This window comes from Narcine bancroftii, chromosome 10, assembly GCF_036971445.1.
Source record: "Narcine bancroftii isolate sNarBan1 chromosome 10, sNarBan1.hap1, whole genome shotgun sequence".
NCBI classification, from domain to species: Eukaryota; Metazoa; Chordata; class Chondrichthyes; order Torpediniformes; family Narcinidae; genus Narcine; species Narcine bancroftii.
This window is the reverse complement of record NC_091478.1, coordinates 50,200,168-50,224,441: the sequence shown is the minus strand read 5'-3', so window position 1 is coordinate 50,224,441 and position 24,274 is coordinate 50,200,168. Positions and strand designations below refer to the sequence as shown.

The 24,274-nt window shown below is 42.3% G+C and overlaps 1 protein-coding gene and 1 long non-coding RNA gene across 2 annotated transcripts in view; one reads left to right on the top strand and one right to left on the bottom strand.

Moving 5' to 3' along the window:
• LOC138744564 (uncharacterized) overlaps positions 1-22,243 on the top strand; it is a 37,240-nt gene extending 14,997 nt beyond the window's left edge. The window contains exon 2 of the long non-coding RNA XR_011345626.1: positions 20,804-22,243. This is a non-coding gene — a long non-coding RNA (uncharacterized lncRNA). The remainder of the gene's footprint in view (positions 1-20,803) is intronic.
• Positions 17,947-20,764, bottom strand: LOC138744060 (probable G-protein coupled receptor 139). Its single transcript, XM_069899553.1, has 2 exons — positions 20,584-20,764; positions 17,947-18,851 (listed from the first exon to the last, which is right to left on the bottom strand). Exons 1-2 carry the CDS (start codon positions 20,762-20,764, stop codon positions 17,947-17,949), a joined length of 1,086 nt encoding a protein of 361 aa, XP_069755654.1.
• Positions 22,244-24,274: the final 2,031 nt, after the last annotated feature.

Here is a 24,274-nt window from a genome sequence, read left to right as displayed (position 1 = left end):
ATAGAATGCCGAGTGCAATGTCATCTTTTACCAATGAGTGGACCATTCAAATATATTATTAATAATAAATGACAGAAAATGCCGCAAAATGTAGTTTATAGAATTCTGAAATAATGGTTAATTGCCAGCAGAAAGAGCACAATGGCAGATATTGAATAAACTGCAGAATCCAGTGCTCAACTGTAAGATGTTGGATAAGGATCAAATTGTGTGTGATTAGCAATGAATTGAAGCAACGGTGCCTCAAATACTATACAGTATAGTAAATGTCCAAAACAACAGATGCCACAAATCCAGACCATCCGAGAATTGGGACTTCTCGTCAACTCTCGGCTTTTGTGTGCATGCATGTATTGTGTATGTGAGTACATCCAGATGTACTGCCTGAGGATTCAGAAAGTGCAAAAATTCGGATCGATCCAAACCCTGAGGTGTCTGGATTTTAGGAATTTTATTGTAAATGTCTCTCTGGGGAGTTAACTCCAGTTGGAATCTGTGAAAACTGAGAGAAAAGCTCCAGTTAGTCTCTCAAGGGTTTAGCTTTCTTCCAAATGACATTAATTTCACTAACAATAAACAGATATCTTGTTATCCCTTTCAAAGTGTCACTATACTGAAAAAACTTGTTCAGCAAAATTTGTTCTCTGAATTGAAAAATACAATGGCTCTGTTCGACTAATGCCAAGAGTGGAAGCTTCCCATTTGATTCAAAGATAGAAATATTGAGTAAAGTTAAAGAAAAGAAGAGAATGTGGCGACCAACGTGTTTGGTGTTCAGGTGAACCAGCTCCAATTGTAACGTGCATGCATGGCCCACAACTGCGAAGTATGAACAGCTGCCAGTCAGCGACGCAACTTCCGGTTCCCAACGGCGGGAAAAAGGGAGCGACTTTAAAACACCCAGTGAGCAAACAATAAAGCAGCAAGTTTTGGAACAAACCTGTTGACTGCCAATCTTGTAGTATAAATTATGGAAAGGGATAGGCAAAACTTTAAAAAGCAAGAACAATAGATTAGCTGTTTTGTAGTTTTCACATTGTAATACCAAAGACTGGGGATGTAGAGGTACAAGGGGAAGGAATTTCTGAAATTTATTCAAAGCCATTTACCAATTGGAGAAGGCAGTGGTCTTAGAGTGAGTACTTTAACAAACAGAGAATGTTTCAGTGGGAAATCCTTTGGCAATCTGTGTCTTTATTGATGCTGTCTTTAAAGTAATAATGGAAAGAACAAAGAAAGATGAAACAAAAGGAGAATATCTAATCAGAGAATGCCTAATTTCAGCAATTGAAAACGGGCTTGGTGTAGTTGATTGGAATGACAGATTGACAGTAAGTGACTAAGCGAACCCATTGAAATTTTCAAATGACAGATGGTTCAAATACAGATTAGAAGTATTTCCATTTGATATTAAAGCAGAGTTCCCAAAGTGACAGAAGTACTGTCATTCAAAAGAGAATTATGACAAACATGAGATACACAATGCAAGTTCAGTTAGATACAGAGAGTTAGGGGAGGAACTAAAACAGGAGTAAAATGAGAACAAAAACGTGCTGGAGCATCAGTGTCAGAAAAAAATGGTCAGCGTTTCAAGCTGGAACCCTTCATCAAAACTAAGGAACAGTTCTAGCCTGAAACTGGCCATTCTTTTTTCCCCTACACTCCTCCAACAGATTGTTTGTTGTCTCAGATTCCATTGTTTGCAATCTGTCAAATAAAATGAGTGCACTTGCAGAACATAAAAGAGTGAATATTTTTGCTTAGGGGAAAATTACTGGGAGTATATTAAAGGGAAAAATGGCGTGGAGGCAGAAGCCATTGCTGAGGTAATAACTTGCAGTTGCTTAAACTAGAAAAGAGGATGTTACAGTGAAAGAGGAAGCAGAGACATTGCATGGGATAAAAATAAAGTGGATGTATGTTAAAGGTTAACAGTAAAAATGTAGAAAAGATGCTCTTTTCATTTTCATCCCTCAGAAGAGCTTCCAATAATGACAGGTTAAGGTGGAATTGACTGAGGCTATGATCATGGTCCTCCATTTCTCTTGATAACTACAGCTCAAAGTATTTCATACATAATCAAATATTCAGAAAGAAAAATTGTGTGCTATAGTGCTACCAACTTTCCAACTCTGTTTAAAAATTGTCCGCTCTTGCTATTTATTGCTAGCACTTTTACACGGTCCCTTATAAAGATTTATATAGGTCGGCACAACAGCAACAGGAGATGAAGAGCTCATACTGAGCTGAACATAAAGTTTAATTATGTTATAATTAGGCATGATTAAATTTGTTCAAATATGAGATCATAATACATTGATCAGGATTTAGGGCAGGTTCACCATCACTTGATGCATCATGATGTCACCGGTAGAAGGTAGAACAGTCCTAACCCTGGATGTGGCTCCTTGCATGTGTGAAAGCATTCACTGTCCCAGTTAGGCATGATCAAGTGTGAAAAGCCAAACCCTTATTCATATCCTGGGACACTGAATGGCCAATTTAGTGGGATGCAAGTGTGAAGGAGGCTAATGAGGACCCCTCTCATCCATCTAAACTTCAGCGTGCTCCTCAAACGTTAATGCTCAAAGATCCCTTGGAGCTGCAGCATCCAGAAAAGAGAAGGGTATTCCACCAGATAATGTGCTTTATGTACAGAGAAAATAGCAGCAAAAGTAGGTAATTCTCTTTGAATTTACTCCATTAGTTTAGTTTATTTTTAGATTATTGGCTGTTGTCGCATTTACTGAGATTCAGTGAAAAAACTTAGTTTTGCTTGATAGCCTCCACAGCCATTCAAACCACTATTGCTGATCCCTGATCTCAATAATACATTTCTACTTTCTCCTGATCCCTCTTGATGCTTTGAAAAATTTTCATTGACTTGACCACTGCAATTTCCGTGGCAGAGAATTCTACAGACTCCCAACATTGTATGTGTGAGTCCAGATTATTTTCCTCCTATATCCTGGGTTTGGTTGTAGAGGCCTCAGCCAAGCAAATAACTTACCTCATATCCAGTCTATCCAGGCTGTTGTATATTTCAATGAGAACCCCTCCCATTCTTTTACCTCCAGTGAGTGGAGACCGAACATCTCCTCAGCAAGCCACACGGCACAGAACTGGCCTTTAAGCCCAACTCGGCCATTTCAGCAAGGTTGGTGTTTGGGTTAAATCCCATTTTCCTGCTTTTTTGGGCTCTTCTCATCCTTTCTTTACATACATATGCTCAAGTGCCTTTTGAATGTAATTGTTTCTGTTTAAATAGCTTCCTCTGGCAGCTCTTTCCTGATACAGATCACAGTTACTTTAAAGGTTGACCTTCAGATCTCCATGAACTCTTTCCCCTCCCACTTTAATTATCCACCTCGCACCCATATGATTTTATAAATTTCAATAAGATCACAGCCTACTGCACTCCAGGGAATGAAGACCCAGTCTATCCACCATCTTCCTGTAATTCAAGCCCTCCAGTACTGGCAACATCCTGGTGAATCCATCCTGTACCCTTTCTAATTTATTGACTTGCTTCCTTCCAATAGCTGGCTGACCAGCACTGCACACACTACTCCGTTTGGTCTTACCCACACCTTGTATGATGATGTCTCAACTGTACTGATCATTAACCTGCAAAATCAAGGCGGGGGTGCCAAATGGTTTCTTTACCACTCTGACCACCTGAGTATTCACGTTTGGGAATATACACCCATGTATCTGTTTATTTTTTACTTTGTAAGGTGAGAGAAGGAGGAAGAATGAATGTGAGGGTAGTTTTCTGCTCTCAATGTCACATGTGGGAAGTCATGGAGTCTTCACGTCTCCTGGACATCCACGTGTGCACAAAGTGGGCTGAGCTGCAGCATCTAAGGGACTGAATCAGGGAACTTGAGCTGCAGCTCGATGACCTCTCTCCGGTTAGGGAGAGTGAGGCCATCATGGACAAGGAGTATGGCCTGAAGGACTGGGTCAAGGAACTTGAGCTGCAGCTTGATGACCTCTCTCTGGTTAGGGAGAGTGAGGCCATCACGGACAAGGAGTGTGGCCTGAAGGACCGGGTCAAGGAATTTGAGCTGCAGCTCGATGACCTCATTCTGGTTAGGGAGAATGAGGCTATCATGGACAAGAGCTACCGGCAGGTGGTCGCACAGGGGCCATGGGAGGAGGGGCAGTGGGTTACTGTTAAGAGGAGGAAAGGGAGGGGTCAGTTTCATGTGCAAGCATCCATGTCTGTAATCTTCAGAAATCGGTACTCCACCTTGAGTACTGAGGAGGGGGATAGTCAGACTATGGTGGGCAGAGGTGTAGCGTCAACCTCTGTGACCCAGAAAGGTAGGGATAAAAGGAAAATGGCGATAGTTATAGGGGATTCAGACAAACAGAGGGTTTTGTGGACGTGATAAGGAAAACCGGATGGTGGTTTGCCTCCCTGGTGCCAGGGTCCGGGATGTGACTATGCACATTCAGAACATCCTAAAATGGGAAGGTGAGGAGCCAGAGGTTGGGTACATGTTGGTACCAATGATATTGGAAGGAAGAAGTGGTCCTGCAGAATGAGTATAGGGGGTTGGGTAGGGAGCTTAAAAGGAGGACCACTAAGGGGGTAATCTCTAGATTGCTTCCTGTGCCACGTGAGAGTGAGGGCAGAAATAGAATTAGGTGGAGGTTAAACGCAAGGCTCAAGGGGTGGAGTAAGAGACAGGGTTTCAAGTTCTTGGACCACTGGGACCTTTTTTGGGGAAAATCAGACCTATACTGTAATGATGTGTTACATCTTAATCCCAGAGGGACCAGTCTCCTGGCAGGGGGATTTGCTAGGGCTATCGGGGGGTGGGGGGTGGGTTTAAACTAGTTTGGTTGGGGACAGGGTTTCAAGTTAGGCAGGACAGCAGGATGAGGATTAGTAGGCTAAGGAAACAAACAAGTTTGAATAATTTGAGGGAGGAAAAGCAGGAAGTAGTGAAAAGATGTTGTAGTGAAAATTATGAGAATGGAAGAGAGAAGGATATGCAGAAGGTAGGTGTAGGCGATCCCTGAATTGTATTTATTTTAATTCGAGGAGTGTAGTAAGGAAGCTGGATGAGCTAAAGATGTGGATTGACATGTGGCGTTATGATGTTGTGGCCATTAGCAAAACGTGGTTGAAGGAAGGTTGTGACTGGCAGTTGAATGGTCCCGTCGTATTCACGAGGGAAAGGGACATTGGGCTATACAGGATAAGAGAGGCAAAGGGCTTAGTTATGGAAGGATAGGGATTAGTAAAGTGAGAGTTTTGGAGTTTCTAGGGTCAATTAAGGTGGATAAGTCTCCTGGTCCTGATGGGATTTTCCCCAGGACTTTAAGGGAGGTCAGGGAACAAATAGCGGGGGCACTGACAGTGATTTTTCAAAGATCACTGGAGGACGGGGTGTTACCACAGGATTGGAGGGTTGCAAATGTTGTTCCATTGTTCAAAAAAGGCAGTAGGTGTAGGCCAAGTAATTATCGGCCAGTAAGTTTAACTTCGGTGGTGGGGTAGGTTATGGAGGGTATTCTTTGAGATAGTATACATGCATATCTGGATAGGCAGGGATTGATTAGGGGCACCCAGCATGGGTTTGTTAAAGGAAAATCATGTTTGATGAACCTTGTTGAGTTTTTTGAGGAAGTGACAGAAAAGGTGGATGAAGGTAGAGCGGTGGATGTGATCTATTTGGATTTTAGTAAGGCTTTTGATAAGGTTCTGAATGGAAGGTTCAGTCACTAGGAATTAGTAGATTGTGACATGGGTTCAGAGGTGGCTGGGAGATAGACAGCAGAGTGTCATTGTGGACAACTGTATGTCAGGTTGGAAGCCTGTGACAAGCGGGGTGCCTCAGGGATAGGTGCTGGGTCCCTTGTTGTTTATCATTTATATTAATGATTTCGAGGAGAGTGTGGTTAACTGGGTAAGCAAATATGTGGATGATACGAAAATAAGGAGAGTGGTGGATAGTGAGGTAGATTTTCTTGGATTACAGAAGGATTTGTTTTGTTTGGAAGAATGGGCTGAAAGATGGCAGATGGAATTCAATGTAGACAAGTGTGAGGTGTTGCATTTCAGTAAAAATAACCAGAATAGGACATATGCAGTTAAGGGGAGGGCATTGAGGCACGCAGAGGAGCAAAGGGACCTGGGGGTTATGGTACAGAGTTCACTTAAGGTGGATTCCCATGTAGACAGGGTGTTTAAGAAGGCATATGGTATGCTGGCCTTCATAAATCATTGCATCAAGTATAGGAGCTGGGAGGTGATGCTGCAGCTGTTGAAAGCATTGGTGAGGCCAAGTTTGGAGTACTGTGCTCAGTTCTGGTCTCCAAATTATAGAAAGGATATAGATAAGGTGGAGAGGATGCAGAGAAGGTTTACAAGGATGTTGCCTGTCTTACAGCATCTGGATTACAGGGAGAGATTAAGGAGACTGGAATTGGAATTGGCATGTAGACAACTGAGAGGGGACTTGATTGAGGTATTTAAAATTATGAAAGGAATAGATAGACTAGACATAAACAGACTCTTTCCCCTGAGGGCAGGGGAGATTGGAACAAGAGGCCATGAGTTAAGGGTAAGGGGGCAACACTTTAGGAGAAATATCTGAGGAAAGATGTTCTTGCAATATCTGAGGAAGGATGTTCTTGCAAAGGCGATTCACCAGACTGATACCTGGAATGGCAGGAATAACTTATGGGGAAAGATTGTGCAAATTGGGATTGTACTCGCTGGAGTTTAGAAGATTGAGAGGGGATCTCATAGAGACATATAAAATTCTGGCAGGACTGGACAGAATGGATGCGGAAGTCATGTTTCCAATGGTGGTGGAGTCCAGAACCCGGGACCATGGTTCGAGGATAATAGGCAAACCATTTAGAACCGAGATGAGCAGGAATTTCTTTACCCAGAGGGTGGTGAATCTGTGGAATTCATTGCCACAAAGAGCATTGGAGGCAGGTTCATTGAATATATATAAGAGGGAATTAGATATATTTCTTCAGTATAAGGGAATTAGGGGTTACGGAGAGAAGGCGGGGACGGGGTACTGAACTTTAAGATCAGCCATGATCTCATTGAATGGCGGAGCAGGCTCGAAGGGCCAAATGACCTACTCCTACTCCTATCTTCTATGTTTCTATTAGAGGTGGCTTTTTCACTCAGCGTGTGGTGGCAGAATGGAATGAACTTATGAATGAGATACTTGCGCCAGGGTCCCTTCTGTCATTTAAGAGAAGGTTGGATGTGTACATGGAGGTGAGGGGGTTGGAGGGTTATTGGCAGTGAGCAGGAGGTTTGAGCTAGTGGAGTTGTTCTAGTGAACCATTGTGGACTCGAAAGGCTGATATGGCCTTTTTCTGCTCTGTAAATGGTTATATGGTACTCCCAGGGTTCCCTCTTCTACAGCACTCTCCAGAGCTGCACCATTAACTGTTCAAGTCTGGTCCTGCTTTGATTCACCAAAATGCAACATAACACAATTTATCAGAGGTGAATTCCATTTACAAATCTTTCGCCCACCTACAAACTGATCTAGATTCTGATATAAACTTACATTCTCATTGTCCACAACACTAAAAATTTGGTGTCGTCTGCAAATTTAGTCATCATGTCAACTACATTGTCACCGAAATCATTAATCTGGATAACAAACTAATTTAATCTAGTCAGCTCCAACCCCTGTGGTCACGGATATCAATCAGAAAATCAGCTCTCCGTCTGATTCCTGCTAAGCCAGTTCTGAATCCACTTGGACTGTTCACCCCTTGAAAAAAACTCTATCAGATTCAGGAGATATAAGTTCCCATGCAGAAAGTCATGTTGACTACCTCTAATCAGTCCTGGCCTATCCAAATGCTGGTAGATGTGTCCCTCAGAATCCCCTCCAGTAAACGTTCCACGACAAATATCAGGCTCATTGATTTATCCTCGCTGTCCTTTTTAAATAATGGCACATGAGCCTGAGGCCAAGTATCTCCTCAAAGTCTAAAGGCTTTCCCAAGCTCCCCACGTTTATCTTCTCTGTGGTAAAGAATGATCCCAGGTATTCATCTAAGACCTCACCAACTCCAGTGGCTCCACACAAAGATGGACATGTTCATCTTTAATTGGCCCAATTTTTTCCAAGTCAATGTTTTAAACTTAACATAGCCTGTTGGGATTTTCCTTTTTCTGCCAGCCAGATCAATTTTGTTTCATTTTTGTATTTCAGATTTCTCTCTTCAGTGTTCTGCCACATTTCCTATGATTTCAATGTTAAATTTAGACATACAGCACAGTAACAGGCCAATTCGGCCCTATGAGTCTGTGCTGCCCATTTTACACCACATTAACCTACACCCTGGTACGTTTTTAAAGGATGGGAGGAAATCAGAGCCCCCAGAGAAAACAAATGCAATCCAGGATCCGTCTCAATCACAGCTAATCATTACGCCAATCGTGCCAAGTGTTTTACTTAACCTGGACTGCTTACATCTAATGTATGCCTCCTTTTTCCTTATCAGAGCCTCAATATCCCTCATTGACTAGGGTTCCCTAAACCTGTTAGTCTTGCTCTTCACCCTGACAGGAACACCCTGAACCACTGCCATCTCACTTTTAAAAGCCTCTCACTCACCAGCCTTGCTTCCAAACAGCCTCTCTGCAAGTTCCCACTAAATTAGTTATGGACTTTAACATGTAACAGTCCTAACTTTTTCCATAACTATTTAAAAACTGATAGAATTATGGTTAATGCCCACAAATTGCTCTGCCACTGTGACCTCAGTGGCATCTCCTGCCCAAAAAGGAGGTCCAGAGCTGTGCCCTCTCCAGAAGGCTGCTTATAGATTGAAGGAACTTTCTTGGGCATACTGAACAAATTCAAGCCCTTTGTACTGTTGGTGACCCAGTCAATATTAAAGAACTTAAAATCTCCCAGTAATATGAGCCTATTATTTTTACACCTGTCTGTGATCTCTCTCCAGTTCCCTATTGAAGGGTGCATACAGTCCATTTAATGTGATCATCCCCTTGTATTATATGTACTGTTGTTATATCCTCCCTCATTAAAAAGGAAAATCCCCTCCTCTCTTGCATTCCTCTCAATCCCTGTAATCCAGGATATTGTTCTGCCAGCCCTGACCTTCTCTCACCAATATTTCTGTTCTAGCTATAACATCTCATTCCCACCAGCCAATCCACGCCCTAAGGTACTTGCTTAGCCACTTAGCAATTTAAACCATTGATTTTCCCTCTTGCACCTCTTTGTTCTGTTTATTAAACTTGCTCTCTTTGATGACAGCATTTCTCCCAAATTCTCATCTGGGTCCCAATTCCTGCCAATTTAAATTGTAAAATCTTCCCTGTACATTCCATTGTGTACATAGAATGATACCGGGAAGGTTTTAAACTAATAATTCTTTTTGAAGAAGGTGTGCTCCAGGACCCTTTTAAATCTCTCCCATTTCAATTATGGCTCTGGTGCCATATTCTTCTGCCCTGACAAAAGGGTTGTGGCCTTTTGCTGTGGATCAATATAAGCAAGAAATGCAAAATACCCTTGAACTCACACAGGCCCCAGTTCCACACTCCCATGAATCTCATCAGGCCCTGGTTCAGCTGTCCCATGGAATAATGAACCTGCTAGGTTTCAGCGGACAGTGGGGCCCAGTTCCAAAGAGTTCCATGTAAGTGTGGGACCAGGGACCAGTAAGTTTCCGGAGATAGTAGGAATGGGGCCCTGGAATCTGGTACCAGCCTGTTTTTTGCTCAGACCTTAATGAAGGCCTCAGGCTCCAAATTTTGGTTAACCTTTATTTCCTACAGATGCTGCATGACTGTAGTGCCAGTTTATGAAGTAGATGAAGACGATGTAGTCAAATAATATTCATGGCTTTTATTAGCAGAAACCTCTGGTTCAATAATGAAAGACTATGGGTGCATACACAGTTATACCCAAGGGGAGTGTCTTTAACGGTAGAGATAATGCACAGCCAATGTTAGTACAGCAAGGCTTGCCAGAGGGAAAACAGGCAGCTTAGCAGAGATTCACCACAGTGACCTGATGAGTTTCTCCAGCTCGTTTGTGCATTCTACTAAAGCAAAGCTGTAGTGACCCATAAAGCCCACGAAATGGCAGCAGCATTGCATAGAAATCCCCACAGATCAGACGGGAATGCAATGTTTTCTTAGTTTATTTGTCACTAAATATCCAGTATAGCGAGAAGGATTCTTCTGCGAACAGATCAACAGGTTATCTCTAGCATTATATACAGTTGTTATAGAGCACCATTCACAGAATATGTGATTCCAGAGAACTTTGGAACACTACCGCACAGATATAAATACTTTGGCCCATCAAATTCTGCCATAATATTCTGCCTAGTCCCATTGACCTGAACCCAGATCATACTCCTCCATCCCCTCCCACCCCACCCACACACATGTATCTGTAAAAACATTTCTTAAATGTCAACATCATCATTATCCACTTCAGTTGGCAGCTCGTTGGACACTGTCTACACTCTCTGCCTGAAGAAGTTCCACCTAATGTTCCATTTAAACATTTCACCCTTGCCCCACATCCTCTACTTGTATTACCAAACCTTAGTGGAAAGAAAAGCTACTTGTATTTACTCTGTCTATCCCACTCATAATTTAGTAGACCTCTGTCAAATCTCCCCTCAATCTCTGATGCTCCAGGAAAAAAGTCTTGATCTGTTTAATGCTTCCCTGTAACTCTGCTCCTCAAGTCCCAGCAATATCCTTTTACATCTTCCCTGCACTTATTCATTCTTTATAGATATCTTTCCAATTATGTGACCAAAACTGCACATAATGCACCAAATTTGGCCTCACCAATTTCTTATACAATTTCAGCATAATATCCCAACATCCCAACTCTCATATTTAATAGTTTGATTTGTAAAGGCTCCCTTGTGACTCAACCTACCCATGACATGACTCTAAGAGAATTATGTATCTGTATTCCCAGATTTCTCTGTTCCATAGCATTCCACAGGGCCCTACCATTTAGCATGCATGTCTTTCTTTGGTTATCCTCCTAAAGTGAAATACCTCACACTTGTATGCATTAAATTCCACCTTCCACTGTACCATGCATTTTGTAGCTGGTTCAGAACTCACTCCGAGCTTTGAATGTATTCTTCACTGACCACTATACCTCTAATCTTTTTGTTATCTGGAATCCAATTTAGCACATTCTCATCCAGATTGTTGATATGGATGTCAAATAACAATGGTCTCAGCACTGATCCCTGAGGTACATCACTACCACAGGCCTCCAGGTAAAGAGACAATCACCTACTGCTACTCTATGGCTTCTCCTGCAAAGCTAATGTTTTATCCAAGTTCCTCACTCATCCTGAATACCTGAGTGACTGAAGCTTCTTGACCTAGCTCCCTTGTGGGATCTTGTCAAAGGCCTTAATGAAGTCCATGTGGACAACATCCATGTCAGAAAAGTGACAGATGAACTTAGATCATGGATCTGGACATGGAATTATGATGCTGTGGCCATTACAGAAACTTTGATGATTCATGGACAGGATTGGCTGATGCAATTTCCAGAGTTTAGCTGTTTCAAAACTGATAGGGAGGGAGGTAAAAGTGGGGGGAATGGCATTGCTGATCATAGCATCTACTGAAGGGGGGGGGGGGTGGGAACTGGAGGGATTGTCCACTGAAACTTAGAAATAGAAAGGGAGTGATAACTCTATTTTAAGTATTTTATAGGCATCCAAGTAACCACTGAGACTCCAAGGAACAGGAAAGGAGGCAGATTTTGGAAAGGGAGATTTCAACTGCTGACTGACATTTCCTTAATTCAAAAGTTTCAGATGGGGCAGAATTTGCTTGATTTCACAAAGAAGGATTGCCAACATAGTATCTGGACAAGCCAACCAGTAGAGTGGCCTTTATGGATCTAGTACTGAGCAATGGATGTGGTGAGGTGACAGACCACTTGATTGAGGAGCATTTTGGAGGTAGTGACCACAACTCCATGACCATCAGCATAGCTATGGACAAGCACAAGAATGGACAACATGAGAAAATATTTAATTGAAAAAAGGACTAATTTCCATGAGATTAGGTAAGAACGGGAGAGTAAAGTGGGAATAGATGTGATTAGCATCAGCTGAACAATGGAGGATGTCCAGGGACCACATGTGTTGAGATCTAGACTGGTGTGTCCTGCTGAGACAGGGAAAAGATTGTGGGGTAAAGACGTCATAGTTGACAAGAGAGAGGGGATGACAAGTTGGGAGGAAGAAGGAAGCCTACAAGAGCTTTGGTAAGTAATAGTCTCGAAGAGCTTACAAAAGTTTCCAGGAAGGAACATAACAAAAGAACTTTGGGGAGCTAGGTGTCATGTGAAGACATTGGCAAGGCGGATCAAGAAAATGCTGAAGACATCCTACATGTTTGTGAAGTATAAACAAATGATTAAGGGTAGGACTGATTGTAGAGAAGAGACAGGGCAGATCCTAAATGAATAATTTGCTCTGCTCTAGTGTTCACAAGGGACTGAGACCTTGGTGATTATGAGGTCAATGAAAAGCAGACTAAGGTCTCCTCACTGATGATCAACACAGGTACACCTCAAGGATGCATGCTTAGCCCACAGTTTACTCCCTCTACATCCACAACTGAGTGGCTAGGCAACAAATGTCTACAAATTTGCAAATGACACCACGGTTGTCAGCAGAATCACAGATGGCAATGAAAAAATGTACAGGAGGGAAATAGATCAGCTCGGTGAGTGGTGTCACAAACACAACCTTTCACTCAATGTTAGCAAAACCAACTGTGGACTTCAACAGATAATCAGGAGAACACGAACCAGTCCTCATTGAAGAGTCATCAATAGAAAAGGTGAAGAACTTCAAATTCCCAGGTGTCAGCATCTCTGAGGATCTGTCCTGGGGCCTCCATGTCGATGCAATCATGAAGAAGGCTCACCAGTGGCTATCCTTCATGAGGTGTTTAAGGAGATTTGGTCACCAAAAGCTCTTGAAAATTTATTTATGTCTAACATGGAGAGTATACTGTCTGTTTGGATCCCTGTCTGGTATGGAGATGCCACTTCACAGAACAGGAAAAAACTCCCAAGAGTTGTTAACTTGGCCAGTGACATCATGAGCACCAGTCTTCTACCAATCAAGGATGACTACAAAGGCAGTATCTGAAGAAATCAGCCTCTATCCTTAAGGACCCCCACCATGCCCTCTTCACTCTGCTACCACCAGGAAAGAGGTACAGGAGCCTAAAGGTGAGCACCTCCATAGGTGCACAAGGACAGCTTCTTCCCCTCTGTCATCATATTTCTATTTTCTTGCACTATTTATTTATTTTTGAAATATTTGTAGCAATATTTTCACTGTAATACTGCTGCAAAACAACAAATTTCACGAAACGTTCATGCACTGGAGCATGTTGAAATGATGAAAGAGGAAGTGCTGAATTCGGACCCCTTCAATGAGATCTGCTGAAATGACTTGGAAGAAGAAGTGGAAGGGTGAATCAGTGTATTTGAAGATGGTACAAATGTTGGTGGTACTGTGGATAGTGTCACAGTTTATAGCAGGGTTTAGACAGGAGGCAGAGCTGGATGGAGAAGTGGCAGATGGAGTTCAATTTGGAAAAGTGTGAAGCGAGGCACTTGAAAGGTCATCTTGAAGGCAGAGTACATGGTTAATAGTAGGATTCTTGTGGAACAGAGGAACATAGATCCCTGAAGGTTTCTTCAGGTTAAGAAGGCATATGGCGTGTTGACCTTCATTAGTCGGGGTGTTGGGTTCAAGAACTCTGAGGTATTGTTGCAAACCTAGAAAGCTATGGTAAGACTACACTTGGAGAATTGTGTTCAGTTCTGGTCGTCTAATTACAGGAAGGAAGTAGCTGTGTTAAAGTTGGTGCAGAGGAGATTTTCCAGTGTGTTGATTGGATTGGAAAACATATTTTATCAGGCAAGGTTAACAGAGCCAGGGGTTTTTATTTGAAATGATGTTGGATGAGAGGTGACTTCGAAGTATATAATCAGAATCAGGATTTATTGTCATGAACAGGCATGTTTTACAGCAGCATCATATTATAACCATCTTACTACATTACTACAATTAGAAAATAACAATAATAGTGCACGAAAAGTAAGGCAGCGTCTTTGATTATTGATTATTCAGGAATCTGATGACAGCGGGGAAGAAGCTGTCCTGAGTGCTCATCTTTAGGCTCCTGTACCTTTTCCCAATGGTAGCAGAGTGAAGAGGGAATGGCCAGGGTGGTGGGGGTCTTTGACGATAGAGGCTGCTTTTTAAAGACTCTGAGGAGTCTCCATCCCTCATACAGATGTCCTCGATGGAGTGAAGTCTGGTGCCTGTGATGTCGCAGGCCGAGTTAACAACCCTCTGGAATTTATTCTTGTCCTGAGAGTTGTTTGGAGTGGTGCAACCAGCCAGATTGCTCTCCACGGTACACCTGTAGAAGTTTACGAGAGTTTTCGGTGACATACCGAATCTCCTCAGACACCTCACAAATTATAGCTGCTGGCGAGCCTTCTTTGTGATTGCATCAACATTGAGTCTCCAGGACAGATTCTCGGAGATGTTGACACCCAGGAATTTGAAGTTCACTACTGAAATGTCAATAAGGACCGGGTCGTGTTCCCCCAACATCCTTCTGAAGACCATAATGAAATCCTTGGTTTTGCTATCGTTGAGCACATGTTGTCATTACACCACTCAATCTATCTCCCTCTTGTACGCTTCCTCATTGCAGTTTGTGATTCTGCCAATAACTGAGGTGTCAGTGGTAAATTTGTCGATAGCATTGGAATTGTGCCTGGCCACACAGTCATGGGTGTATAATGAGTGGGCTAAGCACGCATCCTTGGGGTGCACCTATGTTGATAATTAGTGAGAAATAAAGCTGGCATAAACATCATTAAAATTGTATCCTTCAAGGTAATGTTGATTATTTACTAGACAAAAACTCATACCATTTTGTGTAAGATAAACACCAGAAAACAGGTGTTTGAGGCTGTTCAAGATGGAAATATATTTTTTGTTAAATGATAAAATGATGTAATGCAAAGACAGGGGTCGCTTCTACCCCTTTACCCATTTGAAATTGTGTAAATATAGAATTAAATCTCTGCATCTTTGGAGTGAGACTTAATGTCTCCTGATTAACCTTACTCACTTCCTGTATTCGAATTGATTATTATTTAAATAATGATCTACAGCTTTAAAGTGCTAGTTTGCTGTGTTTGTGTTCTATTCTGCTGTCTAATTTCATTTCAGCGCTACTGACTTCCACACTGTTAGCATCCTCGTGGATCTCTTTCCATTTTAATGAGATTTTTCTTGTGGAAAGATGACCAGAACTGCAATATTATTACAAATGAGGCCTTACAACTCTTTCTCCTGCTGTAATGTCATGTCTCATCTCCTTTACTCATTGCCTGACAGACGAAGACAAGTGTCCATTCTTCACCGCTTGGTCTACATGCGTAAACTGAAATTCAAATCAGTTTTGAAATCTTCAACTCTTGTCATTCTGTCAGTGTTCAGATTTCGCTCTTTCTGCCAAACCATCAATTTGTCTCACGTTTTGTTCTTATTCCATTGCTGTAGGATGTCACAATCAGAGCGTATTTCGGACAGAGGAGTCTATTACGTCTCCCACCCCCTCCTACCACAGCATTGACCCATTTTTGGATTCCACTACACCAGGCATTCCTTCTCTCACCTGCACTCAGTTCGGAAAATACATCCCCCCCCCCCCCCCCCCCCCGAGTACCCAGACCCGTGACATTGCCACTCACCTACGTACAGCGTAGGAACAGGACATTTATCTGCATTGTGTCAATGTGTACGAACTCTCTGGTGCTTTGCCCACGCTGCGTACCCTCCTATCGCCTGCACTTTCTGGTGTCCATCCAGAAACGCCTTCAACACTGCAACGTTTCTGCTCCCAACTCGTTCCGGGCCCCAAACATTCTTGCGTGTAAAAAAATAACTTTACGCATCTCAGCCAGTGCAACCTCGCCCCGCATTTTCATGCATGTCCTCAAGAAAGTGTCACTTTTAAATTTCTGACCGTCTACTCTCTCTCTCTGCATCTCCTAATTTGATAAATATCTCGTAGATCCTTTCAGCCCCTCACGCTTTAGAGACAACAAATGTACTTTGTCCAGCCTCTCCCCAGTATTCCCTGTTCACGGTTGGCCGAGCGGTAAGCGCAGCGCCAGCGTTCGGGACCGGAGCGGGGTTCCAATCCCGCGCAGTCTGTAAGGGGTTTGTACCTTCTCGCCGTGTCTGCGCGGGTTTTCCCGGGGTTTTCTCCCACCGTTCGAAATGTAGGTTGATTCCGTGTAAATTGGACGAGGGCCGAAACAGCCTGTTACCGTGCAGTTTGTCTAAATTTTAAAAAAACCTCATTGCCTCAACTCCATATCGCATCCTGATCAATCTCTCCTGTATCCTCTCCAAAGCCTCTTCACCCTTCCTTGTAAGGAGGCGACAAGAAAGGCAACGAATGATCTCAGTGCATCATTCACAACATTTTATGAAGCTGCAACATGATTTCCTCAATGTCCTAACCCGTGAGGGGCTTCGTAACCACAGTAGACTCAAAGAAAATCACTTTATTCGAACGAAGTAGTCTCAACCCAATGGTATGAACCTTGAATATTCTGATTTGAGATCAGCCTTTTTCACCCCCCGCTTTCTGCTTCGTGTCCATGTCTCCTTTCCCCATTTTGATTCCTTTTCCTATAACTCGTTCAGCGCCCATCGACCACTTTCACCTCTTACCCCACAGCCCATACACTTCGCCCACCGGCTCCTTTTAGTGTCTACCTCCTTCATGGTTTCCAATAACCACCCTAATTCCTTTTTAGATTCCAGGACTGTAGACTTTTCACAATAACTTATCATCCCATCTATTTTCACCTGAAATTTCGCTTTCTCTAGTCTGTTCCATCTCCTTGTTTTCTCTCCTCTGATTCCACCCCTCACCTACCCCGGCTCTCTGGAAAGTTACCCCTCACCTTTCCTCAGTTGTCAGCCACTGACCCTTGCCTCACCTCTCCTCCTTTACACTGGCCGCAGTCCCTCTCCACTCTCAGTGGTCCGGGAACTCTAAAACGTTCTTTCTCCTCCACCACCCCCCCCCCCACACCCCCACATATGCTACAAGTTCCTCCCGTGCTTTGTTTTTCTTTAGCTTCTGAAAACAACCCTCTTTCCACAGGTGCTTCGATTATATTTCACCGTGGAAGTGTTATTTGTCTTTTTCGATCTTTTTTTTAGTTATATTATAGGTAAACGATACATGAGAAGGAAAAAATATAATTATTAAAACATCATATGATACAACACATTGCATTACACCACAATTAACGAAGATGTTCTCATCTCTTCAAACTGAAATCTTAAAAAAAACCTCATTTATTAATAAAAAAATTAATTGTCATCAACATAGAGAAAGGATGTAAAATTAAATATAGTCCGGAAGAGAAATTAATTATACTAACTCAGTCCTGTGGAAGTAATTTATAAAAGGTCGCCAAGTCTCTTCAGATTTAACAGGTATCTGTTATATGACTCCGAACTTTCTCTAAACTTAAACATGACATCATTTGAGAGAGTCACTTAGTCAAAGTAGGCGGACGAGAATCATTCCATTTAAATAAGATCGCTCTTCTCGCCAACAATTTAGAAAAATCTACAATTCGATGTGTGAAGGTGGGAACTCTTCCCATTTCTGGAAGTATAATTCCAAACAGAGCAGTCAATGGGTTAGGTTGCAGAAAGTTTTATTTGTCAAACCAAAAAAAAGACAAATATATGAAATTCATGATACATAGAACTGTGACAATCTTTCTGAAATGCGGGGAACCGCTCGAAGTCAAAATTTAATAACTTGGATTCAATCTTTCATGTCTTGGATATTTTATGTAATATATTAAGCGGGTATTTAATCGCCTCCTTTAATTCGTTTCTGAAGTTTTTCTGAGTTACCGCGTAAATAAAAGTATTGGTGCAAGAATTCAATAATTGAAGCATATTTGCACTTTCTTGCAATATAAACTTAGGATCGCTGAAGCCAACTACTTGATCATCGTTCGTTAATTGATCGTAACAGAAGTGCACAAGGTATGTCATCCACAATAGGATGAAACTGCCTGAGATGGCAAAAAGCAAAACAACGGACTTCCTCCGGTTCTCCATCTCGGGATCACTTTGTTTCTCTGCGTGGTTCTGCACCCGGAGCCTCCTGCGCGCTTTGCTGGCCGAGAGTATGTATCTCACTGTCAGCGCATTCAGCAGGAGGACGAGAACGAACGGGGTGCAGGGGGTTAAAATACGATCGAACCAGTCAAATGCTCTCCACAGAGGAGAAGTATAACGGATCTCCTTCAGTCTGCAATACCAGGGAACTTTATTAATCACAAACATGGGCTCGTGTATAAAGTACCAGGGCACGCTTTTCAAAGAGCCCACTACACAGACTGTTCCTATAATCGCAGCCGCTGTCTTCTCGGTGCAATACTTAATTTTCAGTTTCTGGCAACAAATGACTACAAATCGATCAAAAGTGAAAGCGACCGTCAACCAGACGGAGCTGTCCCTGGAGGCATGAATCAAAGCGGTGGAGAGGCTGCACACGGGCGTAATAGACAAGAAGCTGCCTGGGAAATAAATGCCAGGAATCCGGTTCAGCAAAACGGCGGTGATAATGACTAATAGATCCGTCACCGCCATCGACACCAAATACTTGGTTATACATCCTGAGAGGCCACACCTTCCCCTGGAAAGGATCGTAATCGCCATTAAATTAACTAAGGACAGAAAAAGAGGTGGAATGTTATCGACTAGATATGATTATCAGATATTTGCATAGTTTGACAGCATTGTTGGGTTCCAATGCACCAGCAGCGTCGATTTGTTGCGTTAACAGCCTGTATTTACTGTCAGATTTGAGGACGGTTGTCAGGGAATGCCAGCAATCCATTCATGGATGAGAACGTGTTAGAAAATGTGTGGGCTAATGCGATTTATCATTCAACAAATATCAATTAATGGCGATTTAACATTCTTTCCACGTGGAAGCAAAGGGATAAATAATTGGTCAAGAAATTCGTTCGTATTTTCCTTAGATTGGTGGTATTATCGAGATATTTAACAGATTAGTCATGGTATTTTGGCCCAACTCACCAGCGTCATCGAAGTGGATATTCTGGGCCAGTCCCATTGACCTGCATTTGGCCTATATCCTTTTAAACCAGTGGTTCGCAACCTTTTTCTTTCCACTCACATACCACTTTAAGTATTCCCTATGCCATAGGTGCTCTGTGATTAGTAAGGCATGGTCCTCCAGAATGGAGGACCATCGCCTTCCCAAGATCGTGTTATATGGCGAGCTCTCCACTGGCCACCATGACAGAGGTGCACCAACGAAAAGGTACAAGGACTGCCTAAAGAAATCTCTTGGTGCCTGCCACATTGACCTCCGCCAGTGGGCTGATATCGCCTCAAACCGTGCATCTTGGTGCCTCACAGTTCGGCGGGAAGCAACCTCCTTTGAAGAAGACCACAGAGCCCACCTCACTGACAAAAGGCAAAGGAGGAAAAACCCAACACCCAACCCCAACCAACCAATTTTCCCCTGCAACCGCTGCAACTGTGTCTGCCTGTCCTGCATTGGACTTGTCAGCCACAAACGAGCCTGCAACTGACGTGGACATTTACCCCCTCCATAAATCTTCGTCCGCGAAGCCAAGCCAAAGAGAGTTAAGGCGATATGTGGGTGGAAAGAAAAAGTTTGAAAACCACTGTTTTAATCGTCTCTCATTGACTCGTTATGTGCATGGTTTCATAACTCCAAAGGAAATGGGCCAATGACAATTTTTCTCAAACAAAATATTTCAGAAACAATTGGGTCTAGAGCAGTGATTCTCAACCTTCTCTTTCCACTCACATACCACCTTAAGTAATCCCTTACTAATACAGAGCAAGGGTGGCCTAGGGATTACTTAAGGTGTATGTGAGTGGAAAGGAAAGGTTTGAAAACCACTGATCTAAACTCTTCCAAAGCAGATGTGTATGTGTTCAAATGTATTTTGAACATTCCACTTCTATTGTTTCCACTGGTAGCTCTTTCCAGATGCAGTTGATTGAGTGATCTCATTATCCCCCACTTTCCTATTAAACTTTTCCTTTCTAAATTTAAAAATTTGCCCTGCTTCTCTGTGCACACAACTGTGTGCATTCACTTTTCCCATGCCTTTTATGATCTTATCACCTCCAAGGTCTCCTCTGCACAGAGTAAATACCCCGCCAATCCAACCTCTCTCATTAACTGAATCCCTCCAGTCCCAGCAACATCCTGGCAAATCTCCTCTGCACCCATTCCAACCTACTGATATCCTTCTCATAGCTGGGTGACCAGATTAAATAATATGGTTTGTGTAAGTATTACATGTTCCCATTTTCAGTTAAGTTTCATTTGAGAGAGACTGTCTCTTTAAGAGAACAATCAAACTGCAAGCCCTGCAGGCTTTGGAGACTCACGGTCAGTTGACAGGATTGGGACAGCATGTACCAAAATTGGATACTTCTGAAGAGAGAGGATGCCCTGGAACACAGGTGCAGAGATCATATTAAAGAAACTCAGTTTGATTGAGGCTACTTTAAGGAGAAAGCACAGGAGCAAGGAACTATTGAAAGTGATACTGTCCTGAAGTGGTCTCATGTGATAATAGATAATTTGTCTAATTTCTTTGTGTTATAGCAGAATGAATATGCCACACCATGACCCAAAGGGAAGTTCACTTTGAACGGCTGATCCACGAAAGGGTTCTGGAAGCAGAGGAATTCTGCAGTTGGATTGTGACCATTGTGAAGGTCAAGATAGGGTTCTGGAAGCAGAAGAAATACTGGATTTTGGCTGATCCACGAAAGGCTTCTAGAAGCTTTGAGAGAGAAGGGGAGTTTTGATTGTCACTCACCTGAAAATGACATTTTTTTGGAAGCAGTTTGACAAGGATGTTGTGAGTTTACAACAGTCAGTTGCCTGATCTCTTCCACCTACTCCGTAACTACTTATTTGCATCATTTTAAAGCCTATATGTCAACATTGGATTTTCTGAGACTGAAATTTGAACTGCCTTTCCAGAATCATGCCTGAGCTGTTGTGGCTTGGGGCATTACAAAAACACACACACACACACGAATATTCGTGCTTAACTCGGGGTTAAGTAGGTAAGTTTAGATAAATTAGATAAAATGTTATATTATTGTTAATTGTGACAGAGTATATAGATATGTTTTTGGGATATAAATTGGGAAAGGTTTGTTACTGTAAGTTACATACAGACACTTTAAAACAGATCATATTTGAAATATTGGAGCTCCGCTAATGCTAGACATTTCAGCCCCACAGCCTTCGCAAGAGCTTTGCAGAGTGTCCAAGAGACTTCACTAATGGATGTTGTTTACAAAAAGTCAACAGATGAAAGATCTTGTCAGAGCCGCAGATTGTCTGGAGCTGTTCTAAGAGGGTCTTGTGGCTTGGCAAGCAGAGAGTCAAACAGGCTTTTTCTCTGAGAGAGAGAGAGAGAGAGCGAGAGGGATCAGTTCTACAATTTACAGCCAGCAACAGCAACTGGGACTGGAAAAGGACAAGTTGGCAAACTTGTGAAAAATGGGTTGTAAGTTCTTTGTTCAGCCTGGTTAAAGCCCTTGTGGTTCATGCAAGAGGAGGGGATTGGCTGGCTAATGTTTCACTTGGAATAAAAGAAACAAGAAGGAACTCTGTGGTGACCTGAAAGAAAGAGGTTATCATCTGGAAAACCCTGATGGGGCAATTTTCTTCAGCAAGTCACTGAAGTGGCTGATGAAAGTAGATCAGTTGTGGATGTCCTGGAATAACAAATCTCTCTCTGAAAACTGACAAGAACTTACCTGAGAGGTAACCATTTACCTTTCAAGCACCAAAGCCTGATAAACTTTATATATGTTACATTCTGTGCACAGTACAAGTTTGCCTGCAACCAGTGAACTTGGAGGAATAAGAAATGAGATTGGATTTTCTTAACCTACACACACACATTACTTACACGTGCGCTTAAAATTAGAAGGGGGTTAAGTTAGGTTAGTTAAGTAACTAGCGATAAGTTAAAGTTCTGTTTTCATGTTTAAAGATAATTAAAAGTAATCTTTGCTTAAGTAACCATTTGTCTTGGTGAATATCTATTGCTGCTGGGTTTATGTGTCCTCTGGGCTCATACAATAATTAATAATAAAAAATATTACAGGTACAAAATATAACACGGTCTTGGCTAATTTCTATTGATGCTGTCTGGTACATAACAGTTACTCATATCTGTTATAACAAAACAAAATGAATGAAAAATAATAGCAATTTTTGCCATTCTAACTGCTTCTTTTGTAGGAAGCACCTGAATTAGAAGCCTCATCAGAGCCCTTAAACAATAATAGCAAGACATGTTAATAAGACTATAAGAGATTGGATCAGAATTAGGTCAGTTGGTCCCTTGAGTCTGCTCCACTGTTATAATAATCTTCACTCCCATTCTCTGCCTTCTCCCCATGGACCTTGAAAGTGTTACTAATCCAAAACATATCACCCTCCACTCTACCCAGTTACCAAAGCCATCAGTGGCAGTGAATTCCAAAGATTCACCAGTGTCTGGTTGAGAAATTTCTCACTCTGTTCTGAAGGGATGTCCTCTTATTTTGAGACTGTGCCCTTTGGTTCAAGACTCTGCCACAACTGCAGACATCTCCACATCCACTCCATCCAGCCCTTTCAATATTCAGTGAGTTTTCATGAGATGAGGAGTTCCTCCTCATTCTTCTGGACTGCAGCAAGTATAGGCCCCAAAGCCATCAAATGTTTCTCATCCATTAATCTTCTCATCCCCAGGTGCTGGGATCTGGGGCAGCAAACAACTTGATGGAGGAACTCAGCGATTGAGGTTAATCAGTGGGACAAAAAGAATTGTTTATGGTTTGGTTTGAAAGGCTGATGGAAGGCTCTGGCCGGAAACATTTCTTCCACTTTGCTATTCTTCCCGCCAAGTTGTCCCAGCACTTAGTTTGTTGTTTCCCTCTTGGCCTCCGACTGCACAGGGAGAAAAGTCACAGCCTACCCAACCTCTCCTTGCCATTCAAGCCTGCCAATCCTGCTAACATACTGGTGAGTCTTTTCAGTACACTTCCCAACTTAATGACATCCTTCCAAGAGCTGGGTGGCCAAAACTACACCTAGTGCTCCAAGTACAATCTCACCAATGCCTTGTTCAGTTGTGACCGGGCTTCAGGCAACATGTCCTGCCAGCAAGACACTGGTAAGTTTTTGGACCTCAGGGCCAGCAGCATTGCCTTCCAGATGGTGCTGTTCTCCCTTTCCACCTGGCCTTACCTCTGGGGTTATAGCTGGTGGTCCTGCTGGTGGCTATGCCTCTGGTCAGGAAGTACTGAAACAGCTCCTCACTCATGAATGAGGTCCCCCGGTCACTATGAATGTAGTCGGGGTACCTGAACAGAGTGAAGGTATGGGAAGAGTCACGTAAAACATACTCGAGGATTGATATGTTTTTGTTGTCGGCTCATATTCAAGGGAGAGTCAGAAACACTGAATATAAAGCTAGGCTACTTTCAGATCATTCACCCCTGCTATTAGCAATAGAACAGGAGGACATCCCACCAAGAACATATGGATGGAGGTTAAACCCCATGCTACTTAAAAGGCAGGAATTTAGAGAGTTTATTGAACGCCAAATGAAAACATATTTTGAAATAAGCACAGAATTGGTTAAAGATAAATTTATACTATGGGATGCAATTAAAACTTTCATTAGAGGACAGATAATAAGTTAATGTAACTAAGATGCAAAAGGAACACAATCGGGAAATAGAGCAGCTGGAAAGGGAGATAGCAAGTATAGAAAAGAAACTAGTGAAAATAGACGATATAAAGAAAAAGAGAGAATTGGCGGACATCAAAATAAAATATGAAACATTACAAACATACGAGGTGGAGAAGAACATAATGAAAACAAAGCAAAAGTATTACGAATTGGGAGAAAAAACACATAAAATATTGGCCTGGGAACTTAAAATAGAACAAGCTAAAAGAACTGTATTGGCATCAAGGAAAAAGGACAAACAAATCACATATAACCCAACAGAGATTAATGAAAACTTTAAGGAATGTTATGAACAATTATACCAAACT